At 40.0% G+C, this 20557-nt stretch overlaps 1 protein-coding gene across 1 annotated transcript; it reads right to left on the reverse strand.

Annotated features, from left to right (window-relative positions):
• Window positions 1–1177: 1177 nt before the first annotated feature.
• GHRHR (growth hormone releasing hormone receptor) lies at window positions 1178–20205 on the reverse strand. The gene is made up of 13 exons (XM_030943432.1): window positions 20149–20205; window positions 16234–16339; window positions 15585–15692; window positions 13918–14018; window positions 11146–11243; window positions 9558–9690; window positions 8511–8664; window positions 7035–7095; window positions 6860–6929; window positions 5249–5340; window positions 4655–4784; window positions 3186–3227; window positions 1178–1300 (listed from the first exon to the last, which is right to left on the reverse strand). The coding sequence occupies exons 1-13, from the start codon at window positions 20203–20205 to the stop codon at window positions 1178–1180; spliced, it is 1275 nt and encodes a 424-aa protein (XP_030799292.1).
• Window positions 20206–20557: the final 352 nt, after the last annotated feature.

Below are 20557 nucleotides of genomic sequence, written 5' to 3' on the forward strand. Positions count from 1 at the left end.
AGCAATATTCCCAGCAGTCTTCCAGTCCATCTCCTGGGGGTCTCATTCTCTTTCTGTGCAAAAGTTGGCTTTTTCTTTTCATTTCCTTGCAAAGAATTTCCTTAATGATTATCATATGGAGCCTTTCCAACACCTCCCTTTCGTGCTACTTGGCTGTCAGGAATTTTCTAACCTGTAACTCCTGAAATAACATCAGGAACCTGAGGGTGTTTTATGGCAAAATTGAATCTTTTTGCTACTAAAGAGACAACGCAAAAAGACAACATAAAAGGGCATTTTGTGGTGCATTTTGGGGTTCTTATTTATATGTCTATGGAATCGGAGCATGGAACAAAGCTTGAAGAAGCTGGATAGACTCCAGCCCCCACTAAATTAGAATTTAATTCTGTTTTCTAGAGGTGGTCATCTATGGTATCTCTGGAGGGTGCTACTGGTGTCCATTCACAAGTACTTTGTGCTCTGTCACCATCACGTTTTCTGAAAAATCCTCTTTGCCCAGGATTCTTCTCCTGGGAAGCTGAGAAGCCTCAGAGGAAAAAGGAAAACAATTATTATCTGATTTGCTTCTGCTGTGTTTTGCTGCTTTGGAATGTGGTTTGGAGATTGTTTATCCAACAGGTGTTTGTTTGGTTGGTTTCATGGGAATTGTTTTTACTTAATGACCAATCACAGTCAGGCTGTGTTGGGACTCTGGAAGGAGTCATAAGTTTTTCATAATTATCTTTTAGCCTTCTGTCTGTATCCTTTCTCTATTCTTTAGTATAGTTTAGTATAGCATTCTTTAATATAATGTAGTATCATAAAATAATAAATTAGCCTTCTGAGAACATGGAGTCAGATTCATCTTTCCTGCCCTTGATGGGGGACCCTGAAAATACCAAAGTGCTCTGTCAGTGAAAGTGTAGAAGTGAACCAGAATAGGTGATTTTAATGTTTGCTGTGGTTATGTTTGCAGAGTTATCACTGAGAGGGTTATTTTGTGTTTAGAAGATCAGTCAGGGTTTAATCTGTCCTTGCAGTGCTTGTCCTGCAAAAAAGCCCCATGGTCAGAATTGGAGGATCCTCCTCCAATTTGCTCAGGATAAACTGCGATAGTTACATTTGGTAAAATTTTGTTTGGTTGGATTTTTTCCCTCCAGAGCCTAAGGCCATTTTCAGCTCACAGATGTGGCCATTTTCAGCAGACAGATGTGGTCATTTTCACCCCAGAGCTGGAGGGCACAGTCCACCTGGTCCTCCTCCACACTGGCACCAGCCCGTATCTCTTCCCGTGCCACCTCCGACCAATTTCTGTTTGCACCTGAGGAACAAAGGAAGAGGCTGTTTGATGGTTGAATTCTGCTGGGGAGCAAACAGTGGGAAAGAAGCAGGACAGAAGGAGGGGCTAGAAAAGAATAAACCTTTTAGACATCTCTGGCCAAGTTAGTTTCCTTTTTAACTGATAGAGAGAAGTAGAATCCTGTCTCAGCATGGCCAGCTTTCTGCACTCATGAAAACTCCTGAAGTTCTATCAGTACTCAGCTTGATATCTCTAGCACTATAAACCATTTTCTCAATTTCTAAAATAGCTTTTTTCATATACCTTCTCCTTTCTTTTTCTTTAATTTTCCTATGAATATTTATTCTACCATCGATCTCACCAACATAGCCTACACAATGAAACATATTTTCTCCACATTGCCTGCTCTTTCTCAGTTGCTAAGGGATGTTGTCTTGGTTCCATCTGCTTCTAGAAAAGTATAATCTGCAGCAAGTTTCTTAATCAGCATTCTCCAATTTGTGGCTGGGAAATAATGCTGCTTTGCCATTTGAGATGATGAGGGGAAAGCCAGCAGCAGCCAGGAGAGGTTTGCTGTGTGTTGTTGACAGCTGTGTCATTGTGTGTCGTGTACTGGCATGTTCACAGGAGCACAGAGAGGGTCCAGGCCACCCACTAAAGCCTCCTGTCACATCTGATTCTTGTTAAAAATGTGCCTCCCCAGATGTTTAATAGGGAGGGAATTTCTCCATGGAAGTGCTGTGTGTCTGGGAAGTTGAGCTGAATGTGTAGCTGTGGTCTGTGGTTAGAAGGGATTAGGGTTATTAATAAACTAATAACAGGATTTTTATCTAAACTCAAGCATCATTAGAGCAGCCAGTAATTCATGGCCATAAACTCAACCAAAAGGCTAAGCATGGTAATGTATTTAAAACTATTTAATTTAGTATTTCAGAAAATTCTGATAGAATTCAGAAAGTTTGGCACATGGCACATGTAGGTGATTAAATACTGTTTGAAAGCATAATCAGCCCTTGACTTTACACTTTAAATTGGAAAATGAAGGTTTAGTCAATACAGTCCAGGGAGTCTGGAGTGATCAGGGACGGGATTCATCTCCTAAACACACCTTTGACACTCCAGGGATGCCCTTTCTGGGGAGAAGGGTAGACATACATGAAACAGGATTCTCCTTTTCAGGAGCTGCAAACAGAATCCAGAAGAGTGTTAGTCTGAAACTGAATCCCAGTCATATTCCAAAGGAGCAATCTCAGCTACTCTGGAGTCAGAAAATGAGGGAAAATTCCAGAGTTTCAACATATTCTAAAGTATGGAGGATAAATTTTCACATTTTCTGTATATTTCCTTTAAGATGCATTATTATCACATCTAGACTGGGTGTGGACACTAAGCTAAAAGGAAAGACTCCTCTCCCATCAACAGTAAAATTCTGACTAAAACTTTCTAAACAGAAAACCAAATTTACCAATATGAAGAAATACTGAGATGCTTCATGAGACTATTAAAAATACTAAAAAAATATATTTCACTATTGGGCAAAGGTATGCATTTATATTCCTTCCAATTTAAACATAAACTTTCAGTAAATGGAGATCACTCTGCATCACTGAGCGTATTTTCAGATCTGGACTTAGCAGGGGTTTGCCAAGCCCTGCTATAGGACAAAAATGTGCAGAGAGGATCAAAAATACTTGACAGAATAGCAAAGTAGCAAAAGTTCATTTCTCCACTAGATGGCTTCATTCCCATGAAGATCATTGAAATGAAATTCATCAACATTACTACCCATGTAACAGTCATAAGAAAATGAAAGATTTGGTTGTCTTTTGTATGAAACGGATTGTTAACTATATATTTGCCACTGAAGGCAGTATTGTAGAAAATATATCTGATATAGTTTGCTTACCTCTTGATTCAGGAAACAGTAGAGAACTGCCACAATAAACCCCTGAAAAAGACCAGAAGAAACAGTTTAACACAGTTTGAAAAAACCACTTGCATTATCTGACTTCATCGTATGTGAATTAGTGAGTATCACTATAGGTGGGAGATTTTTGGGAGTTGAAATATAATTTATGGATCTCCAATAAAGCTGAACAGCTTTAAAGGTAAACGCCTGCTCAGTGGCATTTCATCAAAATCAGGCACATACTATGAATTCACAAATGTGATTGATGATTATGGAAGTGTGGCCCACTCTCCAGCCCAACACACTGACAGCTGATTCTTTATGCACTCTAAAGAAGTAAAACAGAGGCTGCAAAAGGAGATCCATGGATGGAGCTCATACAGCTCTCCAGCCAAATTCTGTGTCTCTGTAGACTACCAGATGAGACCCAGTTCTGGCCTATTGAATGTGTTTGTTAAGATTCTGAGCTGAGATAAATCCTGGACAAATCCTAGGAGACCAAAGGAGCTACATGACCAGATCCTGGCTGAACAACTCAACCTTTTATTCCATTAAATTATTCATTAACTATACATTAGCTCAGTGAAGGTCCCCTCCCTGTACAGAGGGTCAGGATTGATGGACAGGGTTTGTTGAGCAGATTCGAGCCTCAAGAGGAATAAACCAGCACAAAACTCATGGATTGCTGGTGATGCTCCCTCAGCAGCTATTCCATGGAACCATCCAGGGAGAGATCTGTTCCCTGGGGAGGTTTGGAGGCATTCCCACAGCTGCTGCTTTGGACTGAGGTGCAGCACAGGAAACGTGAAGGAAGCAAAGGGAAATTGGGTCCTGCCCAGCTCATAACTCAGGCAGCAAAACCACCTGGAGGGGACACCAGAGCAGGAATTTTCTTGTTGGCATCAAGCTCCTCAAGCTGTCCATGCCCTGTGTGCCAATCCAGAGCAGTGGGGGCCATCAACCCAATATTTACAGGAGGGAAGGGATGTGGCATCCCTTGGGACAGCAGCCTGTGTGGGGCTGGTACACGCACCAGGCACTACTGGATGCTTATGTTTAATTATCAATTTATTCTTTGACAAAGAACTAGCAAGGCAGCTGGACATACAACTCTGATTGCCTCTGGAGGATTTAAATCAGTCCAAGTCAGCTTGAATTTGTTAGTGAAGTCAGGGAAGGCAGGTGGACAAGTATTGGTAGCAAGGAAGATTTTCCATGCTTGACTTTGGCCCCCCATCAGATTTACACACTTATCTGAAATTTTGTATTTCCAAAATCTGGAGGCCAGCCTAGAGCCAGGTAGGATTTGTCACCTCTTCAGACATTTTAACTCAGCAAAGAACCAGGAACTTTGTGAGCAGACACTGGTTTCAGGATCTTTTTGTGCAATTCTTATTGTCATGAGGACACAAGGCTAAAATAGAAAAACTGGTAAGAAGGAACAAAAGGATCTGTGGTAATTTTACCTGAAAAGAGCCAATGCAGAGCTCCAAATAAAACCGAACCCCCAGGCTGGTATATTCTGGGAGGAAGTTGAAGACAATGTAATGGGTTCCAAATAATGGAATTAGAAGCAGAGTTGACCTTGAGAGACGTCTAGCACAGGAGATGAGAAGAAATAAGGTAATCTTATTTTTTCTGAGTAAAACTAAGGCACTCAGTGTGCCACAGCAGTGAGCAGAATTGAAAAAGAAACTAGTATATATAAAAAAATATATAAAATAGAAATAAATATGCTGTCTTACTTTACAGTTTTCATACAGAGAAAGGCAGATATAGAGGTTTAATGCCAATTCAATTAATTTCATTGTCTCCTCATTGATTTTAATTGGAAGGCTGGGCTGATCTGAATACATCCCATTGGCCAATATGAGGTGACTTGAGTCTCACCCTTTGACTATTTTCCTTTGGAATGGGATAAGGTTGTGAATTCTAAAATTTAATCCCAGTTAAACTGAGCCTGTCTGCAACACTAAGCAAGTACTTCTCTGTTTAGAAAAGACAACATAACTTTTTATTATTATAATAATTGAGTTTTTCAAAATTATTCTGTGCATTACCTGTACTGAGAAGAATTATTGAAGTTGATTTGCCTGGGGTCTAGTTTTTTCAGCAAAATTCTGATGATGTTGATAAATAGGACAAAATTGACCTGTTCATAACATTTGAGTGGTGGGAGGGAAGAAAAAGAAAAAGTTTATTTCTGATGTAAAACTTTGCAGTGAAAATCTGGTAAGTTTTACTTTTTTATTTTAGTTACAATGTAATTTGTGCAGTTTTAATGTAAGGTTGTTAATGTTATTCCTGCTGGCAGCATACAAGTATATAAATAAGTTGCATTCCTGCTTTAAGGAATGGCTGAAGGTGAAAACTTGAGACTTTCACTTTGTTCAGCAAAATATTTTCATCAATAGCTTGTGTGACTCTCTTTTACCTTTTGTAGCTCAAATCAGTTGGATTCTCCTTAGAGACAAATATTGCATTAAATTCTGGCTGATCTCTCTGGGCACTATTAGTAGAATTTTTCTGCCTAATCGCCTCTACGAGACATTTCCATCAGAGCTGATCACCCTATTCTGCCTTTGCAGTCAGTGGAGAACCAGCCAGGAGAGTTAATGGAGCTTCAGGTGGGCTTGGGGGCAGCTCACCTCCTCCCAAGGTAGATATTTGTTTTAAATCGGGTGAATCTGAATCTGAAACTTGCCAAAAGTGCACATTTCCCTTTGTTGGCTCGGAAGGAGCCCTTGAGGAGGAGGCTCCAAAGCAGCCAGGGTTAATCCTAACTTGCAAATCAATTCTTCTGCCACTGTATTTTTGCACAGCTTTGTGCAAAGTCTGTGAGGCTGCTCAGTTTTTCATGATCACAGGGATTCTCCCCATGCATTTTTGGAGTGTCTGTACACACCAGATCTTCCTCAGGTGAGACTGAATGTTTAATTTTGCCTAAGAATGTCCTAATTTTACCAGAAAGTCCAACCTCATTCTATCCATTAGTGATGCTCTATGTGAATTCCAGCAGAAGAAATAACAGAGGTAGGAGGACATGAAGTATTTTATTGAAACACAGCAAGCTCTGTCCAGAATTCAGCTTGAGATTCTTCACTCACATTGTTTGTGTGGATCTTTAAGGTCCCTTCCAACCCAAATTCTGTGATTCCATATCCCTCATTTGCATGCATCTGTCCTCAAATAAATTAAGATTTTTATAGCTGACCTTAAGGTCATCCATTAACTGCTTTCTCAAACTCTGCTTGGGTTTAATGACTTGTGGGAGTAAATATTTTATGATAATCATTTAAAGCCCATCAGTTTATTCAATAAATGCCAGGCTCAAGAGCTGTTATCAGTTGTCAGCTCTGAACAGAAACCTATTTCTCTTGACAGTTTTGTATTAAAATTTATGGCTGATTCTGAGCTCTTATGCTAAAATTTTGTTTTCAAATATAAGGAGTATTTAGTCCACTCACTTGCTATTAATTTCAGCTAAACTGACTATTCTAGGAAAGTTTCAATTTGTTTGAAAGACAAACTTTTTAGTTTGCATTGGAGACAGGCAGTTAACAATATAAATTTACCATTCCTCTTCCTACAACTCAGCAAAGAAACCCAATTTTAATACAAAAGCCTTTTTTTCTTCTCTAAGTAATATCAGCAAACTGAGAAGTACCTACCCCCACAGAAATTATAATTGGTCCTTTGATGAGCCACCAATAAGGCGAGCCTTGATTAATATCCCAGCATCTGTGAACATGATAGTAAGTTTAGAAAAACATAAGTATGTAATCACTGCAATCAATTAAAGATATAACCCAAGGATATGGAATAATGTGGGAAACAAAGACTTACGCTGTGTCTTCAAAGTAGAATTTTGTCAATATCCATATAAGGGTGAAAAGTGTTGGAAAACCTGTCAGACATTTCAAAATAAGGTATAATTAATCCAAGCCTTGTCCACTGGAACTCTGCTGCAATGATACAGATCAATCATTTTTGAGCTGGAACTATCTTTTGGGGTCAGTTCCTGTAACAAGAATTGTTTTAAAATCAGTCCCTAAAACACAAAAAGTGATTCTGTTTGCTGAGTTGTTGGGCCTCTCTTAATCTTTGATGGCAGCAGACATGGATTTCTCTCCCTGAAGCAACAAAAAATTCCTCTGGCTATAGAGGAGTGCTCTGCTTTTTCCTTCCCACAGCAACTCTCTGTGGGCACCCACTTGGTTTCAGATTTGTAAGTCTGAACAATTCAATTTATTCCAGACAACAACAAAATCAGAGGGGAGATGTTGCTGTTTCACTGCCTGTCCTGTTATTTAGCTTCATTCATATGATAGGCCAATGCAAAAAACGGGCTGTAGAAATACCAGGAATTTTAAAAAATCCTGCTTAGGAAAAACCAATTCCCTTTCCCAATCTGTGTAACCATTCTGCACAAAAAGGAGCAAGGCACATTGAATTCTGGTGTTTGTGATGACTCCTTAGAGGTGTTTTCTGTGGGGGGATGAAGGTTGAGACTGGAGGATGTCTTCTTGTGCATTCTCAAATACAATTGATTTTCCACCCCTTTCACAGGGGCTTTATTGCCATGACAAAAACTTCATTGCTTCTGGCTAGTCGGCACATAAAAATAAAATGGAAGCAAGGCCCAGGTTAGGTTCTTTAGTTAGATCAACTGGGTTCCACATCCAGTATTTTTGATGGGAATGGATCATGGAATCATAGAATCATAAAAATGTGGAGTCATAGAATCATAGAACCATGGAATTATGGAATCATAGAGTCATAGAATCAGAGTCATAGAATCATTGAACCATGGAATCATAGAATCATAGAATTGCAGAATCATAGAATCATAGAGTTGTAGAATCATAGAATCATAGAGTCATAGAATCATAAAACTGGGGAATCACAGAATTATAGAATTGTAGAATCATAGAATCATAGAACCATGTATTCATGGAGTCATAGAGTCATAGAATGGCCTGGTGGAGGAGGCATCTTAAAAATCACCTGGTTCCAGCCCACAGGGACACCTTCCACTGTCCCAGGTTGCTCAGATCTCCATGCAACCTGGTCTTGGACATTTCCAGGCATGGGGAGTCCACAGTCTCCCTGGGCAACCTGTGCCAGGGTCTCACCACCCTCACAGCATGGAATTTCCATGTCCCATCACTCCATTCCTTGGGAAAAGTCCCTCTCCAGCTTTCTTGTACCCCCCTGGAAGTTGCTCAGTGGTCTCTGTGGAGCCTTATCTTCTCCAGGCTGCACAGCCTCATTTCACACCTTGCCTTTTACTAATTTCCTTTAAAATTTGTAAAAACCTACCCCAGCCAAAGAGAACCAGCCACCAAAAATATCTTCTTCCATGGGAAAGGGATGAGAGCAGCAGGCAGTTCAGGTAGAGAGCCTCTACCAGCAGCCACATGAAATTGGTCATCATGAAGTAGTGACAGAAAACCACAGAGATCTTGCATTCAGTCTGGGGAACAGGAAAGTCACAGTTTAGGCATTGCTTGGAGATGCATCTCTTCGGTTTGACCATGGAGGAGACATCTGTGATACGGGCTGAGTTCTACCAAGAACAAGATCTTTAAACTGATGTTTAAGCTGAGAGCTTCAAATGTAAAATGGATTTCTGAGTAGTAAGGCTTTAGCCATCATAACAGCTTGGAACCCCCTCTGCATTTTGCTTTCTATCTCCATGTTATCTCCACCTCTCTACCTCCAAATATAACTTGGGCTGCCAAGCATGTGAGTTCTCTGACAAATTCACTGCCCTGAGTGTACCTTCAGTGTCAAATGCTCCTTGAATAAAGGTTCAAGGGCCCATTTTTCTGCTTATGCTCAGCTCTAAAATTCTGTGTGGCTGTGAGCAGTGCAGAACCATCCCATAAACCTCTACTTGAAAACCATTGCCAAGATCTGGGGCTGGATGAATGCTAAATTCATTGTCTGGTACCTTGAGTGCTTTGTGCTTTACAGATCAGAGCTTCCAACCAGAGCAGGAAACCTGACATTTCCAGAAGAATAAGCTTTAAAAGTTGTTCTTTGATGTACTCAGAGATCTTCAATTTTAGACTTCAGGTTATTGACACATAACAGTGTAATGATATTACTTTGTTGCTATGTCAAAGTCCAAATTTCATTTAGAGTACTGCAACATTACAAATTGATGCTTTAAAAATATAGGAGACAATAATGTACATATTTATAGAAGTAAAATATACTGAATGAAAGAATTATATCATTTTCATTACCAGGTTGGAAGGGGAAAAAAAAAAGTAGTAAAAAAGAGAGAGGAAAAGTGAAAGCATAAATAAATGGTAAATAGAAACATCAAATACCACAATATCCTGCTTTTCATGCGCTTACTGTAGAGAAGCTGCAGTGATCAATGCCTTCCTCCTGGAAAAGGACAGCATCCTTAATGAAAATGGCAATTGCCTTTAAGATGAAAGTAAAAAAGAGCTGTATGTGGATATAATTCCTGGGACAGCGAAGCCTCCTGGTAAAAAAGAAGAGAGGTCCCTCTGAGGTAATTAAATTTGTTGTGCTGGCAGTAATTAAAATAAACAATAAGCCCTTGTTTTATCTCAGGTACTTCCAGACACATTTAGGAAGAACATTTTGATCCACTGAGCGCTTTCAGAGAGAGGCAGAAAACTTCCTCATGTGAAGCAAATCAGCCACAATCTACATTTTAATCTCTTTACTTGTTAACCAGAATCATAGGGGTTTTTTCCCTTACTTTGCCAAAGTTATTTTGATGAATTAAGTAAAAGCACAGAAGAGCTTTAAAACAATTTGGCACATCTACTTTAAATTCAATTTGTACATCTACCTTAAATTCCCATTTAACTAAGATTACATTTTTACTGTTATTATATTCAGATTTTTGAGGGAGTTATACAGCTTCATGTTTTCATTTGGAGATGAGAACTTGAGTTAATAATCAAAAAGTTCCACGAAAAGCCAAATTCTATGCAGACCCAGTAATCTGAGGGTCACCTAATCTGAAAGTTCACCTGGAGTGTGCAGAATTTTATTGCTGACCTCAAATGTCAACCCCATTGTTAATTATGACTTTTTCCTCCCTATTACTGCATCTCCTTATGTCCATTGTTTCTTTCTTTCCCCTCATTTGGGCTGGTTTGTTTTCCTGAGGTCAGAGTGGATGTCAATAAACATATCTGCTGGCTTCCAGACATGAACTAGGAACCAGCAGAGGTCAAGAAATTTTCCCTAGAGAACCCTGATTCTCACAGCATAATAATAAAACTCCTGCCTTTTTTTTTTTTTTTTTTTTTTTTGGTCTCACAGAAATACAAGAAATAAACAAAAATTAATAAAATAAATCCCGGGTGGTGGCAAACATTAAATCTACATGAAATGATAAAATATTTTAAATACTCTTAATTAGACCTGAAAATAGCTATAAATATGTGTAAAATACCTAACTCAGTAAGAAAGGATTCTCACCAAACGTGACCAAATTCTGAAACTAACTTTAAAACATGTCTTTAGTGGTAAATGTTTCAATAGTAATTTATACAATGCCATAGGAACATTCATTCAGAACCAAGTCCTTTATGTATATTCTTATTAAAAATTCCCTGGAGCCATAACAGGCAGGCATGCATAGTTTATGAAAAAAATCTTCATTCCAGCCTAAAGCAAGTAAATTTTTCTGTTGGTTCTTCAGGATCTAAGTGAGTTGCTGAGTTTTGCCAAGAGACAGCCTGGCTGTATTTCCCAGATCTGAATCTTCTTATTCCTGACTCTCTCTGATGCCTTTTAATTTCCAGCTTCAGTTTCATATTATTTAACCAACATGGCTAGAATTTTTAATTTTTATTCACCTGAATTTCTATTTATATTATTTTGTTATGTCTAATGTTGTCTTCCACAGTCTAAGAAATTAAGAACTGTGAAAAGAACCTTGGTTAGAGGGCACTTTTACCTGAATGCAATCAGAACTGTCACAGCAATGACGAGGGAGGTGATGGACACGCTGTATCCCACAGTGTAGATGATCTTTATAGTAGCAAAGTAGGATTGCTATAAAAGAAGAGAATGATTTGTCACACAAGTTGCTGTTAAATGACAAGTTTTTACTGATTTGTCAGTTTTATTTTGTTTGGTGCTTCCATTCTATTGACATCCCTGACTGCCTTTTTCTTCCCCTCTTTTTTCCCCGCAGCAAAATTCCACTTAAATCACTCATTATGTTTCTTTTGTGTAGTCCCATTCCACAGTTGTGTGAATACAGCCCAATCTGATGCTGAAATATGTATTGATCAGGGTAGTTTGAAGCTCATTCACAAAACCATAAAACCCCACAGCAGTCTTAAAAAAGGCACTGTTCAAAATCTTACACAATTTTTATAAATGCTGTGTTCTGTACCATGTTTTCTCCCCAGCAGTAGCAGGACAATGCTGCTGGCAGCATGATGAATACAGAATTCTATCAGCATTTCTCTATTTTTCTCTACCTTTCTCACTCTCTGCTTCCCTACTTCCATTTTTGCTGTCTATTCCTCCTTTCAATTTTATTGTGTTGTGAATTTTATTGTGTTGTGGTAGGTTGCTTTTTGGTTTGGGTTTTTTTTTTTGTTTGTTTGTTTTTGTTTTTGTTTTTGTTTCCTGGGGTTATTTCTTTCCTCTGTTTTTCTTGCTGCCAAACTCAACTGCTGCTCAGTTGGAATGCCAGTCAAAAAGTCAAAATCCATTTCAATTTAAGTGGCTCGTCTATCAGACACAATCCCTGAGTGAGGATAAATTGACTTCATCTATCACAGATTAAAGCAGAAAACAGAATGAATAAGCTCTAGGCTGCAAATCTAACTCCAGTCTAACATGATCTGTCTCTGGGGTCCCATTTCAACGCTTTTATTATCAAAAATCTGCACAGCTGTGCAGTGCATTCCTACAGTTCACTTGGGGAAGGGGAAATGCTCATTTTGAGCCTTAAGTGGAATTTTAGGCATTATAAGACTGATATTAATTTAATTTATTTAGGTGCTTAATAATTAGCTGCCTAAATATGAGTCTGTAGTAGAATGAGAAGAGCCTGGCCACAGGGCTGAGCTGTTTAATTATTAATACAAACCTGGTTTCTCTCATCCTTTTTCTTTTATAATTAATGAAGAAAAACATTCTCAGAAGACAATCCAAGTCTTTAGAAAATCAGATCTTATTGGTTTCTGTGACCCACAAAAAGGATCCATCACTACACCCGCCTTGGAAAGAGCAGGTCATAGAATCATAAATCCTTGACTGGTTTGGGCTGGAAGGGACCTTCAATTTCATCTACTTACAACTCCTGGATTACTAGAGTGAAACCTTTTATGCCAAGGACTTTGCATCCAAGCGTGCAGATTTGTGATTATCCACAGTCTGATCCAGTGGGCTGAGGTGTTGTTACTGCGCAGAGCACAGCAGGTACACTCTGAATTTGCCTTCCAGTTCAATTTTATCCATAAGAAACCAGATTGTCCTTTCTGAGAGCATGCCTCAGTGTGAAGGCAGTAAGTGGGGGACAGCCAAGAGATATCTCTGGAAAATTCCCACCTGCTCCTGACCAAAGCACTAAGACAGATCCATGGTGCAGAGACTGGCTCTAACTTTCACAGTATTCTTCTGAGACTGGTGAAGTTAAATGGGGTGGAAACCAGGCATAATGGGGTTCAAAAAAAATTTTTAAAAAAAAAAATCTAGCGGGTGAAATGTGAGTTTTAAAGGATTACCCAAATCCCTGACTATGCACAATTCCAGCCAGAGCTCACTGAAGTACCTCAGAGCTCCAAAGCTTGCCAGGAAGTCTGGATGCAGCACTCCATGAGAAACATCAAAACTGTTCTAGGCTGACCATAGCTGGCAACACATCAGATGTGTAAAACAGAAAATAATCAACTCCTTAAGTGGATAAACCTACAACTGAGGAGTTTCCTCTAGGTAGAATAATGGAATCATCACAGAGTGAGTTGGGAGGGATCTCAAAGGACATCCAGCGCCAAGCCCTGCCATGGCAGGGACACCTCCCACTATCCCAGGTTGTGCCAAGCCCTGTCCAACCCGGCCTTGGGCACTTCCAGGGATCCAGGGGCAGCCACAGCTTCTCTGGGAACCTGTGCAAGATCTCTCCATGGTGATATGAACTATGTTTTTATCCTTTTCAATTAGGGGTCAGGCACTCTATTTTCCCTCTGCCTGTAACTTCAAGATATCACCAACAGTGAAAATCTGGCTGAAAAAATTTGTCAAATTCTGATCTGCATTACAGAGATCACAAAGATTTTGGGGCTTTTTTCCATTCTTGAATTAGATATTTCATGCAGGATGGAACACCCAAAACCCCTCTTTTCCTTAGATATTGCTAAATTTGGAGCAGTGATCTTTTTAACAGCACACTTTCTGTACAGATGCTGTGATATTACATATTCACCTTGCTGACTGATATTACTGAAATGTCTTAATTCCCTTTTTATGAACATTTTGTGATACATCTTTGTCTGTTATACTTGTGCATTTGCAGCTGGCTTTGTTATTGTTACACCTGAATAATAAAACATTCTCAATTGTCTTACAAAATAAGTGGCCAGAGGTAAAATTTTAATTATATCCCACACTTAGGAAGAAATTTCAGCTTCTTCTGAGTTTCCCTCTTCAGGAATAGAAAGGAATACTATAACATCAGCACACCACTCACATATATTTGTGTGATTAAACTTACTTCTTCAAGAGGAATCTCATCTTCTACTGGACAGGCCACATGGTAGGGAGGGAATGGGTCAGACCAGCCCTTTTTTGTGCAGTTTCTTTTTATCATCCCAGCTGAAAAAGAAGTATTTAATTTTCTCAATGAAGGGTCAGATAATATGGAAAATAAAAGCCAGGAGAAGACCTGTGGCTGGTACAAAGTTGTACCAGGAGAAGGGGCTCATTAGCATCTCACAGAGTTGGTAGGAAAATTTTCCTGCACACATTCAGGTCATCAGATACAAAACTTTGTATTTTATTTATAGACAAACAATGGGAAGAAGGGAGAGAAGGAAGAGGTGTGAAGGACTAAGGAAGGAATTATATCAGGCACACTGGAGAAGATTGGGAAGCGCTGCTCCATCAATTTCTGTTCTGCACAGTACTCACCCTTCCACCATATCCCTTCTCATTCCCACCTCCCCTGGGGCTTACTCTTCCCTAGCAGATCAGAAGCTGGGATAAGCAGCCCCTTCCATGCTTCCACAAAAAATATTTATGAGTCAGATGAAGGAGAAGTTGAGAATCCCAGGGCAGGAAATGAATCTGCGCAGATGAAAGGGATTTTCCTTATCCCTCGGTTATAAGTAGCATGTGTTGGATGTGGCTGAGGTTGGGCTTTGTAGTTTCTTTTTCTTGTGGAACTGCCAAATCCAGGTCTTTCCTGGAAGGTGGTTTGCTCCTTGTGGGCTCACATTTTGTTACTGGCCATGCTCACCCAGAGAGGGAGCAGACACAAAGGCATTTGTTTGCAGTTTTGCAGCACGTGTGCTGCTCCAAGGCCTAATTCTGCTTTGAATCTCCAACCTTGGTCTTAAAGAACAATCACATTGTTCATTCCTCTGCCTTTCATTCCATCCCACACCAATCACAGCATAAATCTCAAGAAACCCTAAGCTTAAGTTCTGACCTAGACAGCCTCCAGATGAGCTTTGTAGGAAACTCACACAACAAACTGATCCCAAAGCACACGGAAACCAAGGAATTACTTGTGACATTCATATTTTCTGGAAAAAATCCCTTCACCCAGGATTTTTCTCCGGGGAAAATGAGAAGCCTCAGAGAAAAAGGAAAATAATAATTATCTCATTTGCTTCTCCTGTGTTTTGCTCCTTTGGAATGTGTTTGGAGATTGTTTGCCCACAGGTGGTTGTTTTATTGGTTTCTGGTGTGAGTTGTTTTCACTCCAAGCTGTGTCAGGACCCTGGAAAGAGCCCCAAGTTTTCATTATTATCTTTTTAGCATTCTGTAAGTATCCTTTCTGTATTCTTTAGTATAGTTTAGTACAGCATTCTTTAATATAATATAGTATTATAAAATAATAAATTAGCCTTCTGAGAGCATGGAGTCAGATTCATCATTCCTTCCTGCCACAGGCCACCCCACAAATACAATAATCACTCCTTGTATTTCAGTATATTTTTGATCCAGGGCCTCATCAGACACTACGGAAATCAAACCCTGTTATGGATAATCCTTAAAATATGAGAAGAACTGCTAAGGTCCCTCAGATCCTCCTAAAGTCTTTGCAGTACATCTCTGATCCAGCTCATGGGAACATGAAATTCTCTGTCTTCACCCTCCCTTCTTAGAAATGTTCTTGCCAGACACACAACAGGAGTAACCATGGTAGGACATCACCTGGCTCCTTCATGAAGTGAAAGAGGATGTTTGGACATGGTAAGGCAAGAATCTCTCCAGCATCTGCCTCTGGCCAGCACAGCAATTTGTCCCAAGTTCTCTTGCAACCTCAGGCAGAAAGTGAAATATATTTTTAAGCATGGTTAAATTTGAGCAAAATAAAACCCCAAACCTTTTTAAAGTCTGCCACTCCACCCCTTCCATATCTTACAAAAATAGTTTAGCCACAGTTTTTATTATGAGAAATAAACACCCCCAGAGTGCTATTTAATCTGCTTTAGTTAGACCCCTGTGTTAGACTGAGGTAAGTTTTCAGAAAGAATGCAATAAATGAAGAGTGAGGCTGGAAGAAAGATCAGATCACTATAATTGTTCAGGGGTTGCCCTATTTTTAAAGATCAACACATCCTCACAAACAAGCAAGCATGATGCCAAGGAATTGGACATGGTCACAAGGATTCACTCTGATAAATATTTGAATGTGAAGGACTGTGGAAAAATTTTAAAATGGGAAAGAATGGGAGTAGACGAAAGAAGAGCTGACAGGACAACAGCACATGGGACCATAAATAAAACCCTCGTGACCTTTGGCAGCCTGGCCATATCCTGACTCTCGTCCCTTCCCTCTCCCTCACACATGGATGGATACCTGGTGATGTTGCATTTCCATGCTCTTGTGGGACCTCCAGACATTCAGCCTCCTTTTTCTTCAGCTCCACCATAAAATCACATTCTGGGTGGACATTCCCAGCAACCTGCAGGGAGGAGAATTTGGGGGGATTAGTTAGAAGTTGTTGGATAGGATCTTATTAGGCATTAAGTCCAGACCTACTTTTGCATGTAAGAGGGATGGTTTAAGAACATAGAACTGTGCTAAGGGTTTCCATCCAAAGGCTGCTTTTCTCTGCACGAGCTGATAGTTACAGCTCTGCACTGGAAAGTTTATCAATTCCTCTGGCTACATTCAGAATAAAAGATCTCTTTGCTAGAGCCTGAGTTTGAGTGCAGGATTCATTTACACCCTAACTTTAGCTAGACCCTGTCAAATATGGCCCCAAAAAGGCTGAGCCCCTGATCAGGCTCACTTCTTATCAGTGAAGGGCTCAGAGCTGCAGGAAATGCTGCAGAACCTGTGCACAGACAAAGCCCTGCCAACCTCCAAAGAAGCATCACCATGAAATCACAGACAATTACTGCAAAACTGTCACCTGAAAGAGCTCCTCACTCCAAAAGGAGTGAATCTCTTCTCTCCCTTCTGCCACCTGCTTTTCTTTACACAGGGTGGGAGGCAAAACTTCTTTATTGGAAAAGAAAAGCATTCTGCACCAAAGCATTTGTTGGTATGATGGTGTAAAGAAAAAAGTGACACCCAGGGTTTCAATAGCAGGAGACATTCAGTTGTTTAGTTCTTATTTAGACTTATATGGGAGTCACAGAAGGATCTGAAGGCATCCAGAGAACTTTGGGCACTAAAGGACAAAATCTGCCCAGGCTGTTACACCCAGAATGCTGAGGATGCACCCGCTGGGCAGGATTACACAGGACTATTTCACACAAATTAAAAAAAAAATGTGCTTGTCCAGCCTTAACCTCTGTCCCCAGTCCCAAAAGATGAGTTGTGATCAGAGACACTCTGACTTTTAGCTCTTCACCCTGGCCACTGGTGCTGGTGTGCTCTGCATGTGTGAATATCGACACAAAAACACAGAGACAAAACAGAGAATGAACCCAGGATGAGACTTGCATGGTGAACAGGTGGCTGGCATATGGCTCAGTTTTCTTCCACCCAGAGAAGATTAATATTCAGGGAATTTGGAAAATAACTCTCTGGCTTTCAGTTCATTCAGAGGGCAGATTGTGTCCTTTCCAATAAGCTGGTCTTTTGCTCTCTATGTTGATGTTCATGGCTCATGTTGGCCTGCAGAGCATTTGAACTGCATATTGACCAAAAATTTGAGGCTCTCAGGCTGCTGGAGAGCAGTGGATTAATTACACAACATTTGTTTTTCTGGGGTTTGGGCCCTGGTAGTTAAAAATGTCATTATCTCCACATGTTTGCCCTGCAAGATCATCTGCTTCCCATTTACTGCACTTTTAGGAGGATGTGGTTTTCCTGCCAAATTTGCAGCCAGCAGTGACATGGATCAGTTTAAGGCAGCAGTGAAAAGCAGGGCTCCTTCTCCAGGCTGAATGGAGTTTGGTGTGTGTGAGAGAAGGGGAACTGGGGGTGGATGGATGGATGGATGGATGGATGGATGGATGGATGGATGGATGGATGGATGGATGGATGGATGGATGGATGGATGGATGGATGGATGGATGGATGGATGGATGGATGGATGGATGATGGATGATGGATGGATGGATGGATGGATGGATGGATGGATGGATGGATGGATGGATGGATGGATGGATGGATGGATGGATGGAGTAGAGCACAGACATTGACCTGCCCCAGGAGGAGAAGATCTGACCTGTGGGATGCTCCAGGAATGTCATCCAGATAAGCAAACCTAGGGGTCTAGGGAGACCTTCCATTTCTCTTCACTAAGAAATTGGCAGAATTACAGAAAATTGGCATCTGTATTGAAAAGCTTTGCTGTCTTGATGCCTCTATTCATGCCAACATTTATTATTTCTCCTCTTGTACTCACCCTGGACAGTGACTGCAAGAAAACTCCCTAACCATGGTGTATGACAGCTATTGCAAGAAGCAGCTTTATTAGTCAGTAGAAAAAACAGTCAAACCATTTACTGAAAATCTCTTTTACAACATTCTCTTGGTTCAGTGAACTGTGCCCAGAAAAACCTCAGCAGGAGGAAATGCACCCATTTGCACTATTCTAAATTATTTCTCCTGGCAAAAAAAAAAGCACTGCTAGATTTTGCCTGTCAAAACTCTCTTTGCTCTCTGAAATGTTCATGGCAAGAGCAAAGCTTGTTTGGCTCATTCACCAGTTCAGGAAACTCCAGGAAAATCTTTTTTTCCACTTTTACTTTCTAAGGCTCCAGATTGTGAGAACATTTAATTTAGCACATGCATCACAAATGAAGCTGATCCAGTATCAGGTATTTAAATTGTTCCCTCTTCCTTCAAGAAGAGCCAGCCTTAGGAGGTGCTGTCACAGTTTATTTTCAAGTCAGCACTAACCACTGCCTGAGCAGACACTGAGGGCCAGATCTGATATGACAGAAACCCAGGTTAAATAAACTGAAAAGATTTATTCCACTCCCAGGCTATGTTTTAGGTGTTTTAGGTGTATTTATCACCTCGAAGGACTTTACCTCTAGCAGACCCCCAGTTTAAGGAGATGAGAATCACTCTCTCAAGCATTCCAAACCTCTCCAGGAGCTGAGTTCATATTTTCCAGAGAAAGCATATGAACAAATTACACCCACAACAAAAACACAGAGCTGCTTTTCCACCATTTTATACTCAAATGAGGGTTGTTTATCTATCTTCTAATATGCAACACAAGCTAGGAGATTTTCATTATACAGTAACACATAGACTTGGTTTTGATCAGTATATTACGATGTGTAATAATAATAATATAGAAATCAACCCAACTTTGTAGGAAAAAATTCTGTTTCTCTTGGGTAAATGAGGCAGGTTCTTACAGAGTTCTTCAGTCATTTTTTTAACCATTAGCACTGAATCCTGATATTCTACTTAAGATCAATCAGGGAAGTGGGTTTGTCACTCAGGTGATACAAAGGAATCTCTTGTTTCACATCAGTAAAAAGTCTGTTCAGCCATTTCACAGTAGTTTATTTTCCTCAATGAAGGAAAAAAAAAAACCCAAGCTGCTGTGCCATCCCTCATGAAATGTCCCTTCAGGGAAGAGATTCCCAGGAAAGAAGAAAGGATGTAGAGGAGGCATGGCAAAGGAAGATGATGAAGATGTGATTATTCTCAAAAGCAAAGATAATATCCTGCCCCTAATTTGCACAAATATTTCCTGGTACTGGTGTGATCTTGGTTTGCCAATCTCTGTCTAAAGTGAGATATCACCAAGACCTCCAAGCTTTTTAATGGCTTTGGATTTTTCTAAATATGCTTTAAACATCCCTGCTGGTTCCACTCTGTTACCTGCAGCATCTCAGCTGCTCACATGCCAAATAATATGAATGCTACCACCAAGGCAGATGAAATTTTAACAAAAAAAACTGCAGAATCTGAAATGAAAGAAAACTCTATCAAAACTCAGCTGCTCTGGTGTAACAGCCCTCCTCCAGTTTTTTCTTCTTTGTCACTGTCTTTCAAAGCCCACGCACACAAAATAAAAGAGTTTCTCTTTATGTGTTTCTCTTTACTGAGTGTGTCATAATAAAGCAGAGAAATAAACTGATATGAAGATCTCACAACGTGGGTCCCTTCTGCTGCTGTTCACACTTTTCATTGCATCTTGCCTTGTTTAACTGGAACCCAAAGCAAACAGAGAGAAAAGAGACTCATGATAAAAATTTAAAAATAAATGTATCTGTATCTGACCATCTGCTCCCACAAGGAAATTGAAACACAATGAAGTAAAAGCTTTTTTTTTTTCATGCAATTACTTACAAGCACTGCCAGACTCAGGGTGTGCAGGGCACAGTGATATAAAGAACAAGAGTTCATGTTCCAAAACAAGAGCCAGACCTCCCTTCTTCAGCTTCTCTTAGCATCTTTCACATGCTTTTTCGCTTCTCTTTCTCCTCTCAGTTGCAGGTTTGAAGCATTTATCTTTTTGCACAGAAGTGACGTAACAGGGATGTGAAGTGGGAGATAAATATTAACAATTCTCCACGCTGTGTTCAAGCTTTGTGACTTTTTGATTTTGCCCAAAGACTGGACTGGATGAATTGAGTGATTGATGCCAGGATTATGGGAATTCTCTATGCTCCTGGCAAGACTCGTTTCTTTTAATACAAAATGGTTTTGGGGAGATGGACAGCTCTAAATGTTACTAATCCTGTATTAAGTCAACCTG

The sequence above is a fragment of the Camarhynchus parvulus genome, chromosome 2 (assembly GCF_901933205.1).
Source record: "Camarhynchus parvulus chromosome 2, STF_HiC, whole genome shotgun sequence".
NCBI lineage: Eukaryota > Metazoa > Chordata > Aves > Passeriformes > Thraupidae > Camarhynchus > Camarhynchus parvulus.